This window comes from Scyliorhinus torazame, chromosome 22 (genome assembly GCF_047496885.1).
Source record: "Scyliorhinus torazame isolate Kashiwa2021f chromosome 22, sScyTor2.1, whole genome shotgun sequence".
Taxonomy (NCBI): Eukaryota; Metazoa; Chordata; class Chondrichthyes; order Carcharhiniformes; family Scyliorhinidae; genus Scyliorhinus; species Scyliorhinus torazame.
The window spans coordinates 33,414,815-33,428,298 of NC_092728.1; the positions used below are offsets into that span (position 1 = coordinate 33,414,815).

The 13,484-nt window shown below is 51.7% G+C and overlaps 1 protein-coding gene across 7 annotated transcripts in view; it reads right to left on the bottom strand.

Moving 5' to 3' along the window:
* The window catches only part of exd3 (exonuclease 3'-5' domain containing 3), a 1,321,659-nt gene that overhangs the window by 731,158 nt on the left and 577,017 nt on the right, over positions 1-13,484 (bottom strand). For all 7 annotated transcript variants that reach the window (XM_072488031.1, XM_072488030.1, XM_072488028.1 and 4 more), the window contains 2 exons: positions 10,572-10,610; positions 8,714-8,880 (listed from right to left, as the gene is read on the bottom strand). In XM_072488031.1, coding sequence (XP_072344132.1) covers positions 8,714-8,880; positions 10,572-10,610 — 206 coding nt within the window. The remainder of the gene's footprint in view (positions 1-8,713; positions 8,881-10,571; positions 10,611-13,484) is intronic.

Here is a 13,484-nt window from a genome sequence, read left to right on the forward strand (position 1 = left end):
GGGTTTGGGGTCAGCCGCAAGAAACTGCTTTCCGGCGGGTAAAGCAACAATTGTCATCGTCTGGGTTACTAACCCACTATGATCCTGGGAAGCCTTTGCTCGTCACGCGATGCATCCCCGTATGGTATTGGGGCTGTCCTGTCCCACAAGATGGAGAACAGGGCCGAGCGATCGGTAGCTTTCGCCTCCCGCACATTGACTGCAGCGGAGAAAAAGTACGCGCAGATCGAGAAGGAGGGCCTGGCAGTGGTTTTTGCGGTGAAACTCTTCCACCAGTACGTGTATGGCCGCCATTTCACTATCGTGACTGATCATAAGCCTCTGCTTGGACTTTTCAGAGAGGATAAGCCAATACCACCCATTGCTTCCGCACGGATCCAGCGCTGGGCTTTGTTGCTTGCCGCATACGAGTATTCTCTGGAGCACAAACCAGGTACGCAGATAGCAAATGCCGACGCACTGAGCCGATTGCCTTTATCGACCGGCCCCATGTCGACCCCCACGACCGGTGAGGTGGTTGCAACCCTACGTTTTATGGACACCTTGCCTGTCACGGCATCACAGATCCGTGAGTGGACCCAGACGGAGCCAGTCCGTCAAAGGTTCGGCACATAGTCCTGTATGGTGGGCAGCATAGACAGCTCCCAGGCGTTTTCTTCCAAGCTGTCAGAATTCAGCATGGAAGACGGCATCCTCTCGTGGGGGACGCGTGTGATTGTCCCGGAAAAAGGCCAGGAGCTGATACTGAGAGACTTGCACAATGGGCATCCAGGTGTGACCAAAATGAAAATGTTGGCCCGGAGTTATGTCTGGTGGCCAGGCCTCGACACCGACATTGAGAAGGTGGCCCAAAACTGCTCCATTTGCCAGGAGCATCAAAAGCTTCCGCCGGCCGCACCCCTACATCACTGGGAATGGCCAGGGCGGCCTTGGGCACGCTTGCATGCAGATTTCGCAGGCCCTTTTCAAGGATCCATGTTCCTTCTATTAATTGACGCCCAGTCTAAATGGCTAGAGGGGCATAAGATGCAGGGGACAACGTCCTGCGCAACAATTGAAAAGATGCGTTTGTCGTTTAGTACGCATGGCCTCCCCGAGGTGCTGGTCACGGATAACGGCACTCCATTCACGAGTGAGGAGTTTGCGAGGTTCACGAAGATGAACGGCATACGCCATATCCGCACCGCCCCTTATCACCCGGCTTCAAATGGGTTGGCAGACATTCAAAAGAGGCCTAAAGAAGCAGTCTTCCGGATCAATGGACTGGCTCGCTTTTTGTTTACGTATAGGACTACCCCCCATGCGGTGACTGGGGTAGGTCCCGCAGAACTCCTAATGGGCCGGAGACTTCGCACCCGCCTTAGTATGGTTTTCCCGGACATTGGCGCAAAAGTACGCCGCACACAAGAACGGCAGGGACAGGGATTTTCTCGGCATCGGCCGATTCGGCAGTTTGCGCCCGGTGACCCAGTGTTCGTTCGGAATTTTGCTGGTGGTGCCCAGTGGGTTCCTGGTGTAATCTTTTGCCAAACGGGCCCTGTATCTTACCAGGTGCAAGCCCAGGGTCGTCTCCAGCGCAAACATGTAGACCACGTTCGGTCCAGAAGACTATCCCCTCAAAGGATTCCTCGCCCCCGGAGCTCATTTTTACAGCCGCAGAGACCAGAGACAAGGGAAGGTAGTCCTCACAATCTTCCACTGGTGCTTCACTCGAAGCCTGCGCAGGTCGTTACAGAACCGAATGGAGATAGAGACGCTGACATGACGGAGGCAACAGACTCTGACTCCGAGATGGAGACACAGGATGCATCAGAGGGGGAATCCTCGGGTCCACGGGCCGTGGATGTACAACCGTTGCGCCGTTCATCACAGAAGCGCCGGTCTCAGTCTCGTTACATGCCGCCTGATCCAGCGCCGCGTGCAAATGGTGTCCGGCTTGCAGCAAAACGAGTCTGACGCCCTCCTTCGCCAGGGTCTTAGGTGGATTCCTTGGACTTTGAGGGGGAGGGATGTTATAACCTGCCTACTTACCATTGGCTGGGGACAAATGACAATCCCACAATCCTGTGGGAGTATGAGCTTCCCCAATGAGGGGGGCGGAGAAACCATTAGTAAACTCCTCGTATAAATAAAGCTGGCCAGTTTAGGAACCAGCAGGAAGGAGTGTGCAGCAAGGGAAGTTACTGCTGCTGTTTTATATACATGTTATTGTAAATAAATGTTATTACTTTGTATCCTTAAAACTTGTGCTGGATTCTTCATGGCCCTCACAAAACTTGCCCAGTGAAGCAGTTGAGGCTCCTTCATTAAATATTTTTAAGATAAAGATAGATAGTTTTTTGAAGAATAAAGGGATGAAGGTTATGGTGTTCGGGCCGGCAAGTGGAGCTGAGTCCACAAAAGATCAGTCATGATCTCATTGAATAGCAGAGCAGGCTCGAGGGGCCAGCTGGCCTACTCCTGCTCCTAGTTCTTAAGTTCTTATGTTAAACCAGAGCGCCCGGAGGAAACCCACGCAGACACGGGGAGAATGTGCAGACTCCACACTGACAGTGGCCCAAGCCGGGAATCGAACCTGGGACCCTGGGGCTGTGAAGCAACATCGCAAACCACTGTGCTATAATAATAATGATTATTATTAGCTTATCTTCTCTCTCTAATATTTTGTTGGTCACCTTTTGGTTGGGTTTTAAAACCTCTGGCTTACCGCTAATCTTTGCCATACTGTATGTTATTGTTAGACAAGAAAAGCATATGATATAGGAGCAGAATAAGGCCATTTGGCCCATTGAGTCTCCTCTGCCATTCGATCATGGCTGACATCCCCATTCTCCTGCCTTCTCCTCATAACCCCTGATCCCCTTATTAATCAAGAAATCCCCTTATTAATCAAGAACACCAGCTTGAGGTTCTGTACCTACAAGGCTACAGACCAAGAGCTGAAAATTAAATTAGTCCAAATAGTTCTTTCTTAGAATCTATGAACTAGGAGCAGGAGTAGGAAATTTAGCCTCTCGAGCCTGCTCTACCGTTCAATATGATCATGGCTGATACACCCTTGCCTCATCTCCACCGTCCTGTCCGTTCTCCATAACCCTTCAACCCATTAGTAATTAAAAACATTTCTATGTGGTGTCAGACCCAGGGAAGATAAATGAGGCATTTAGAGAGTATTACCAGGGACTTTATGAGGTAGACCCAGGAGGAGAGATGGGGGACATGGTGTGGTCTCTGGACGAGCTGTAATTTCCCCAGGTGGAGGAAGCAAAGAGGCAGGTGTTGGAGCAGCCCCTGGGGCTGAGGGAGGTGCTGGATAGTATCAGGGGTATGAAGTCGGGGAAGGCTCCTGGGTCGGATGGGTACCGGGCAGAATTTTATAAGGAATTTGCGGCGGACCTGGCACCACATCTGTTTAATGAAGCACTGGAGAAGGGGGAGTTGCTGGAGACGATGAAGCAGGCAGTAATCACACTAATCCCCCAAAAAGGGAAGGATCTGGTGGAATGTGGGTCATATAGACCTCTATCACTATTGAACACGGATGCAAAAGTATTGGCTAAGTTGTTGGCGGGGAGGATGGAGGATTGTGTCCCGGGGGTGGTTGCAGAAGATCAAACAGGCATCATGAAGGGCAGGCAGTTCGCGAGTAACATAAGGCGGCTGTTGAATGTGGTGTTGAATCCGTCGAGAGCTCTGGTACCGGAGGTGGTGGTGTCCATGGACGGGGAGAAAGCATTTGATCGGATGGAGTGGTGGTACTTGTTCGAAGTTTTGGGAAGGTTTGGGTTTGGGCCGAGATTTCTGGCATGGGTGCGGTTGCTGTATGTGGCGCCAAGAGCGAGGGTGAGGACGAATGATATGAGCTCACAAAGCTTTGACTTCCACAGGGGTACAAGGCAGGGGTGCCCGCTGTTGCCGCTGCTGTTTGCGCTGGCCAAAGAGTCATTGGCGATGGCTCTCAGGGAGTCGGCAGAGTGGCAGGGGATAATGAGGGGACAGAGGGAGCATCGGGTGTTGCTCTATGCCGATGACCTCTTGCTGTACGTTTGGATCCGTTGGAGAATATGGGAAGGATTATGGGCCTGTTGGGGAGGTTTGGAGGGTTCTCGGGATACAAGCTGAATGTAGAGAAAAGCGAGGTATTCCCGATGAATGAGCTGGCACAGCGGGCTAATTTAGGGGGGGATGCCATTTACGGTAGCGAGGGATAGGTTTAGGTACTTGGGGATTCAGGTAGCGAGGGAATGGACGGGGCTCCATAAGTGGAACTTAACGAAGCTGGTGGAGGAGGCCAGGGAAGATCTTAAGAGGTGGGATACACTGCACTTAACGTTGGCAGGGAGGGTCCAAGTGGTGAAAATGAATATTCTGCCGAGGTTCTTGTTTATCTTTCAGGCTCTCTCGATCTTTATACCAAAGGCCTTTTTTTCGGAAAGTGGGCACAATCATCTCTGACTTTGTATGGGCGGGGAAGGTGACGAGGGTGGGGAAGACCCTGCTACAGAGGCAGAGGCTGCAGGGGGGGTTGGCGTTGCCAAACTTGCTTCATTATTATTGGGCGGCGAATGTAGACAAGGTGCGGCGGTGGTGGGAAGGAGAAGGGGTAGAGTGGGTTAGGATGGAGGAGGAATCTTGGAAGGGGTCTAGTTTGAGGGCTATGGTGACAGCAGCATTGCCAATGGCTCCGAGTAGGTATTCAGGGAGCCCAGTGGTGCAGTCCATGGTGAAGATATGGAATCAGCTGAGGAGGCATTTTAGGGTGGAAGGGATGTCGGTGCTAACGCCGCTGTGCGAGAATCATGGGTTTGAGCCGGGGGGAGGGGGGGATGGATAGTGTATACAGAAGGTGAAGGGAAGTGGGGCTGGTCAAGGTGAGGGATTTGTATTTGGAGGAAGGGTTCGCCAGTCTGGAGGAGCTAAGGGAGAGGATAGAGCTACCGAGGGATAGTGAGTTCAGGTATCTACAGGTTAGGGACTTTGCGCGAAAGGTCTGGAAGGGGTTCCCTAGATTGTCGGGATACACCCTGCTGGAGCGATAGCTGCTTCCGGATGTGGAAGGGGAGTGAAGATTTGGGGATATATATAAGTGGCTGGGGGAGCAGGGAGGCGAGCAGGTGGTGAAGATCAAGGAGAAATGGGAAGCGGTGTTGGGAATGGAGATCAATTGGGGAGCATGGAGTGAGGCACTGCGAAGGATAAACTGGACCTCCTCTTGTGCAAGAATGAGCCTGATACAGTTTAAGGTGGTGCACAGGGTGCATATAACTCGGGCGAGAATGAGTGGGATCTTTCAGGGGTAGCAGATGAGTGTGAGAGGTGTGGGCGGCGGCCAGCAAATCATGCGCACATGTTTTGGGGTTGTGAAAAATTGGGAAGATTCTGGAGGGAGTGTTTGCGGTCTTGGCCAGGATAGTGGAGGAGGGAGTGAACCCGGACCGTTTGGTGGCGATATTTGGGGGTTTCAGAGAAGCCGGAGCTCATGGAGAGGAGGAAGGCCGATGTCTTGTCCTTCGCCTCTCTGATTGCACAGCAAAGAATTCTGCTGGCGTGGCGGTCGGCATCGCCACCGGGGGTAGCAGCATGGTTGGGTGACCTGTATGACTTCCTGCGGTTAGAGAAGATAAAGTATGAGTTAAGGGGCTATGGGGAATTTGCGAAAAGGTGGGGGATGTTTGTGACCGTGTTTGAGGAGCTCTTTGTCGCAGCGGGGTGGGGGAGTGGGTGATGGGGAGGGGGGAGTGAAAAAGGAGAAAAATCTGTACACACTGTATAGTTGATTGTTGGGAAGAATGTTTCCCGGGGTGTTTATTTGCTGTTACCTACTTTGATACAAGTTTGAATGAAATCCGTTTAAAAAAAACCTCCTCTTTAAATTTACTCACTGTCCCAGCAGCACCTCACTCTGGCGTAACAAATTCCACAGATTCACAACCCTTTGGCAAAAGTGTTTCTCCTCATCTCTGTTTGAAATTTGCTAGGCCTTATCCTAAGACTATGACCTCTTGTTCTGGAATGCCCCACAAGAGGAAGCATCCGCTTCACGTCTACTTTATCCATATCTTTTGTCATCCAATATATCTCAATTTGATCTCCCCTCGTTCTTCTAAACTCTAGAGAATATATGATGTGGAGATGCCGGCGTTGGACTGGGGTGAGCACAGTACGAAGTCTTACACCAGGTTAAAGTCCAACAGGTTTGTTTCGATGTCACTAGCTTTCGGAGCGCTGCTCCTTCCTCAGGTGAATGAAGAGGTATGTTCCAGAAACATATATATAGACAAATTCAAAGATGCCAAACAATGCTTGGAATGTGACCATTAGCAGGTGATTAAATCTTTACAGATCCAGAGATGGGGTAGCCCCAGGTTAAAGAGGTGTGAATTGTGTCAAGCCAGGACAGTTGGTAGGATTTCGCAGGCCAGATGGTGGGGGATGAATGTAATGCGACATGAATCCCAGGTCCCGGTTGAGGCCGCACTCATGTGTGCGGAACTTGGCTATAAGTTTCTGCTCGGCGATTCTGCGTTGTCGCGCGACCTGAAGGCCGCCTTGGAGAACGCTTACCCGGAGATCAGAGGCTGAATGCCCTTGACTGCTGAAGTGTTCCCCGACTGGAAGGGAACATTCCTGCCTGGTGATTGTTGCGCGATGTCCGTTCATTCGTTGTCGCAGCGTCTGCATGGTCTCGCCAATGTACCACGCTTCGGGACATCCTTTCCTGCAGCGTATAAGGTAGACAACGTTGGCCGAGTCGCACGAGTATGTACTGCGTACCTGGTGGGTGGTGTTCTCACGTGTAATAGTGGTATCCATGTCGATGATCTGGCACGTCTTGCAGAGATTGCCATGGCAGGGTTGTGTGGTGTCGTGGTCACTGTTCTGAAGACTGGGTAGTTTGCTGCAAACAATGGTTTGTTTGAGGTTGCGCGGTTGTTTGAAGGCAAGTAGTGGGGGTGTGGGGATGACCTTGGCAAGATGTTCATCGTCATCAATGACGTATTGAAGGCTGTGAAGAAGATGACGTAGTTTCTCCGCTCCGGGGAAGCACTGGACGATGAAGGGTATTCTGTCGGTTGTGTCCCATGTTTGTCTTCTGAGGAGGTCGGTGCGGTTTTTCGCTGTGGCGCGATGGAACTGTCGATCGATGAGTCGAGTGCCATATCCCGTTCGTACGAGGGCATCTTTCAACGTCTGTAACGCTCCTCCTCGTCTGAGCAGATCCTGTGTATACGGAGAGCTTGTCCATAGGGGATGGCTTCTTTAATGTGTTTAGGGTGGAAGCTGGAGAAGTGGAGCATCGTGAGGTTATCCGTGGGTTTGCGGTAAAGCGAAGTGCTGAGGTGACCGTCCTTGATGGAGACGTGTGTGTCCAAGAATGCAACTGATTTTGGAGAGTAGTCCATGGTGAGTCTGATGGTTGGATGGAACTTATTAACGTCATCGTGTAGTCGTTTCAGTGATTCTTCGCCGTGGGTCCAAAGGAAAAAAATGTCATCGATGTATCTGGTGTATAACGTCGGTTGAAGGTCCTGTGCGGTGAGTAGGTCCTGTTCAAACTTGTGCATGAAGATGTTGGCGTATTGGGGTGCGAATTTGGTCCCCATGGCTGTTCCGTGCATCTGGATGAAGAACTTGTTGTCGAAGGTGAAGACATTGTGATCCAGAATGAAGCGGATGAGTTGTGCAGAATTGCGTCTGGAGATTGGCAGTTGTCGGTGTTGAGTACTGAGGCTGTTGCAGCAATATAGGCCTAAACTGCTCAAACTCTCTTTATAAGAAAAACCTTTCATTTCTGGGATCAATCTAGTGAACTTCCTCTGAACTGCCTCCAATGCCATGACATATTTCCTGAAGAAAGGTGACCAAAACTGTGCACAATATTACAGGTGTGGTCTCACCAACACCTTGTACAGTTGCAGCAACACTTCCTTACTGTTATACTCCATACCTTTAGCTATACATGCCAGTATTCCATTTGCTTGCTTTATTACCTGCCAAATTTGTCTCTCAGTCTCACCTTCACCTTTGTTTGAAGTAAAGCACATCAACATAAATAGTAGAACAGAAAATAACATGTGTGAATGGAGGTGGAGGGAAGGGAGCGATCGACCAGTGATGGGAGAGGAATTAAATGCATTCTCCCGCACTTCATGCGTAGGTGCCTCAACAGTTGAGATATTTAATAATGTTAATTAAAGATCAGTAACTGTCAGGGAACAACTAAAGCATTTACAAACAGAAAACTTATTCATTAACAAGTCCCTGTAAGATGTACACCCTGTAGCTCAGCACCAACCATGTTGACATACATCCTTTCACCGTTTCCTTACTCCTCTCTGTCTCTTCCACTCAGGCCTCACTCTCATTGTAAAATGCTTTGTCTCTGATCTCTTCATGGAACATTCAGCAATGGGGCACAGTGGGAATGAGTGGGGTTGCAAAACAAATCAGTTAAGGAACAGGACCGAGAGCTGACAGGCAAGGGAGAGGTCTAGTGTCTGGGAAGTCTCAAAGGCAAGTAATGGCAAATCACATTGCAAAATCGTTCTTAACTACTGCTATTTGCCAGGATAAAATCATGACAGGGAGGGCAAAAAGTTGTGAAGGGTGTGACAAGTTTTGCAAAACAACGAAAATATGATAAACAAGAAGTGCATACCGGTTGTAAGTTTACATGTCTTTCTAAATATTTATCAATCGCGATGAAGCTTACAATTTGACTTTCTCCAGCTCCTTTAGTCGTTCAGCAACATGATATGATAGCTTTTCTTGGGGCACACTGAGCCTTATCGCCCAGCTAGCGACTGTGTCCACATCGGTGTATCTCGCCAACAAGCTCACAAACTGCCCCTGCAACTGGGGATTCTCACCCACTAGAGCCTGAAAGACAAACAGCTCAATAAGGCAAAGCCCACAGCAGGACAGAAAAGCTCCAAATCATGGGCATATATCTAACGTGTGCCTTTTTAAAGGAAGAGAATTGAGTCAAGTTGTTCTAAAAACAGGTGTAAGCTCCTGCATTGTCACCAAAGGAACAGGCATGAACAGAATTCTTTTTAAAAATAAATTTAGAGTACCCAATTTATTTTTTCCAAATAAGGGGCAATTTAGCGTGGCCAATCCACCTAGCTTGCACATCTTTGGGTTGTGGGGGCGAAACCCACGCAAACACGGGGAGAATGTGCAAACTCCACAGAGACAGTGATCCAAAGCCGGGAACGAACCTGGGACCTCGGCACCGTGAGGCAGCAGTGCTAACCACTGCGCCACCGTGCTGCCCTGACATGAACAGAACTCTGCCAAAGAATAGAGTATCTAGTCGTAGTGCGACTCCCAGAGTCAGACAGAAAATATTTTAATACATTTATTTCATAGAATCATTGAATACTTCAGGATCGAGAAGTCATTCAGTCCATCAAGACTGCCTGGCTCTTTCATAGAGCAATCCAATTGGCCCCATTGTTTCCTCATAATGCTGTAATATTTCTACTTCCGAGTATGTATCAAATTCGCCACTTAAATCTATTAATGAACCTCTATTCAGTACACTATTGTAATCTAGTGTATTCCAAAACCGGTACACACATTGCGTGATAATGTTTTTCCTCACGTTGCCTCTGCTGCTTTTTGCCAATTACCTTAAATCCATATCCTCTCGTTATCAATCCCTCACCACTGGAAACAGTCTATCTTTACTTACTTGATCTGTTCATGATTTTAAACACCTCCATCAAACTTGGTGTATTTACAGAAATGTTAACATTCTCAAAGCTTTTCTCTACCCTCTCCAAGTCTTCACATCTTATTTAGGAGAAGCATCCAGAATTGGACACAATATTCCAGCTGGGGCCGATGTTTTATATAGTTTAGATTAACTTCCTGTTTTCTTACGCATGCCTATATTTTTAAGCCTAGTAACCTATTCTTTATTTTTAACTTGTCCTGCCATCTTCAAAGACAGCATAATATGAATGCTAGAAATTTGAAACAGAAAAGGCTGGCAAATTGGTGAGGCAGCTTCTGTTGTGACAGAAAAAAAGTTAATATTCAGATCAATAATCTTTTATCCAATGGGTTAACTCTATTTCTTCCTCAAATGTTGCCTTACCTGAACCCCAAGCCCCCCGGTCTCTAATTAAAACTGAATCATTTCATTTGAACTGTCTCTGCACATTCTGCCTGCCAAACGTTTCACCACACTCTTTTCTGTACTAAATGTCATCTGTCAAGTGTCCACCCATTTCATCAACCTGTTTCTGTTCTTGTGAACTCTGTCCCTATCTTCCTCACAGTTTATTGCACTTTGAGGTTTCAAGGCACTGGCGAATTTCACCCCTTCCCACTAGGGAAAAAAATGAGGCCACTTTTTTCCCACACCCACCATCAACCTTCACGCCCTGAGGCAGGTACAGCGAGCCAGGAGATTCCCCAGTTTGAGCTACACACCTTGTGAGCTAAAAACAGGCCACAGCAGAATGGATCATGTCATTGATACATGTTGCCAAAATATTCAAAAGCTGGACAAGATCTAACTGGAAAGTGCGAGAATCGCTGATGACAGAAAAACTAACCTCGATGTGTTCGGACCAGTTTTCTTCGCTCATCGTCTTCTGCGAGGATGAAGAACATAGTGTTAGAGAAGGCAATTCATAACTTTGCCTCCCTCTGTACAGTACGAAGTCTTACAACACCAGGTTAAAGTCCAACAGGTTTGTTTCGATGTCACTAGCTTTCGGAGTGCTGCTCCTTCCTCAGGTGAATGAAGAGGTATGTTCCAGAAATGCATATATAGACAAATTCAAAGATGCCAAACAATGCTTGGAATGCAACCATTAGCAGGTGATTAAATCTTTACAGATCCAGAGATGGGGTAACCCCAGGTTAAAGAGGTGTGAATTGTATCAAGCCAGGACAGTTGGTAGGATTTCGCAGGCCAGATGGTGGGGGATGAATGTAAAGCGACATGAATCCCAGGTCCCGGTTGAGGCCGCACTCATGTGTGCGGAACTTGGCTATAAGTTTCTGCTCGGCGATTCTGCGTTGTCGCACGTCCTGAAGGCCGCCTTGGAGAACGCTTACCCGGAGAGCAGAGGCTGAATGCCCTTGACTGCTGAAGTGTTCCCCGACTGGAAGGGAACATTCCTGCGTGGTGATTGTTGCGCGATGTCCGTTCATTCGTTGTCGCAGCATCTGCATGGTCTCGCCAATGTACCACGCTTCGGGACATCCTTTCCTGCAGCGTATGAGGTAGACAACGTTGGCCGAGTCGCACGAGTATGTACCGCGTACCTGGTGGGCGGTGTTCTTATGTGTAATGGTGGTACCCATATCGATGATCTGGCACGTCTTGCAGAGATTGCCATGGCAGGGTTGTGTGGTGTCGTGGTCACTGTTCTGAAGGCTGGGTAGTTTGCTGCAAACAATGGTTTGTTCAGGAACAGACCTCTTCATTCACCTGAGGAAGGAGCAGCGCTCCGAAAGCTAGTGACATCGAAACAAACCTGTTGGACTTTAACCTGGTGTTGTAAGACTTCGTACTGTGCTCACCCCAGTCCAACGCCGGCATCTCCACATCATCCCTCTGTACAGCCCACCCCAGTTCACAGCCAGCCCATAGTAGCCCGTAGTCAGTGATCAAGTTCCACTGCAAGACCCGCAAAAAATAGTCAGTTTAGTAATGCACCTGCTTAATAGTCAGGAATTCAGGGGGGAAATGAAATGAAATGAAAATGAAAATCACTTGTCACAAGTAGGCTTCAAATGAAGTTACTGTGAAAAGTCCCTAGTCGCCACATTCCGGCGCCTGTTTGGGGAGGTTGAATACAGAGCACACAGCGTTAGGCCAAAGACACACTGCACAACACAAGCCACTTAATAGTCATGAATTCAGGGGGGAAATACAGAGCACACAGCGTTAGGCCGAAGATCACGAAAGTTAGACCGTAGGTGGACAGCGCTACTGGCTGCAGGCCGACGGCGCTACGAGCCGCAGGCGGACGGCGCTACGGGCCGCAGGCGGACAGCGCTACGGGCCGCAGGCGGACAGCGCTACGGGCCGCAGGCGGACAGCGCTACGGGCCGCAGGCCGACAGCGCTACGGGCCGCAGGCGGACAGCGCTACGGGCCGCAGGCGGACAGCGCTACGGGCCGCAGGCCGACAGCGCTACGGGCCGCAGGCGGACAGCGCTACGGGCCGCAGGCGGACAGCGCTACGGGCCGCAGGCGGACAGCGCTACGGGCCGCAGTCGGACAGCGCTACGGGCCGCAGGGGGACAGCGCTACGGGCCGCAGGGGGACAGCGCTACGGGCCGCAGTCGGACAGCGCTACTGGCCGCAGACGGACAGCGCTACGGGCCGCAGACGGACAGCGCTACTGGCCGCAGACGGACAGCGCTACGGGCCGCAGTCGGACAGCGCTACGGGCCGCAGGCGGACAGCGCTACGGGCCGCAGGCGGACAGCGCTACGGGCCGCAGGCGGACAGCGCTACGGGCCGCAGGCGGACAGCGCTACGGGCCGCAGGCGGACAGCGCTACGGGCCGCAGGCGGACAGCGCTACGGGCCGCAGTCGGACAGCGCTACGGGCCGCAGGCGGACAGCGCTACGGGCCGCAGGGGGACAGCGCTACGGGCCGCAGGCGGACAGCGCTACGGGCCGCAGGCGGACAGCACTACTGGCCGCAGACGGACAGCGCTACGGGCCGCAGGCGGACAGCGCTACGGGCCGCAGGCGGACAGCGCTACGGGCCGCAGGCGGACTGCGCTACGGGCCGCAGTCGGACAGCGCTACGGGCCGCAGGCGGACAGCGCTACGGGCCGCAGGGGGACAGCGCTACGGGCCGCAGGCGGACAGCGCTACGGGCCGCAGGCGGACAGCGCTAAGGGCCGCAGTCGGACAGCGCTACGGGCCGCAGACGGACAGCGCTACGGGCCGCAGACGGACAGCGCTACGGGCCGCAGGCGGACAGCGCTACGGGCCGCAGGGGGACAGCGCTACGGGCCGCAGGGGGACAGCGCTACTGGCCGCAGGTGGACAGCGCTACGGGCCGCAGGCGGACAGCGCTACGGGCCGCAGGGGGACAGCGCTACGGGCCGCAGGGGGACAGCGCTACTGGCCGCAGGTGGACAGCGCTACGGGCCGCAGGCGGACAGCGCTACGGGCCGCAGGCGGACAGCGCTACTGGCCGCAGTCGGACAGCGCCAAGGGCCGCAGTCGGACAGCGCTACGGGCCGCAGGCGGACAGCGCTACGGGCCGCAGGCGGACAGCGCTACGGGCCGCAGGCGGACAGCGCTACGGGCCGCAGGCGGACAGCGCTACGGGCAGCAGGCGGACAGCGCTACGGGCCGCAGGCCGAGTGCAGAGAGGAAGAGAGGGTTAGACCGAGGGCAGAGAGGGTTAGACCGAGGGCAGAGAGGGTTAGACCGAGGGAAGAGAGGGTTAGACCGAGGGAAGAAAGGGTTAGACCGAGGGAAGAAAGGGTTAGA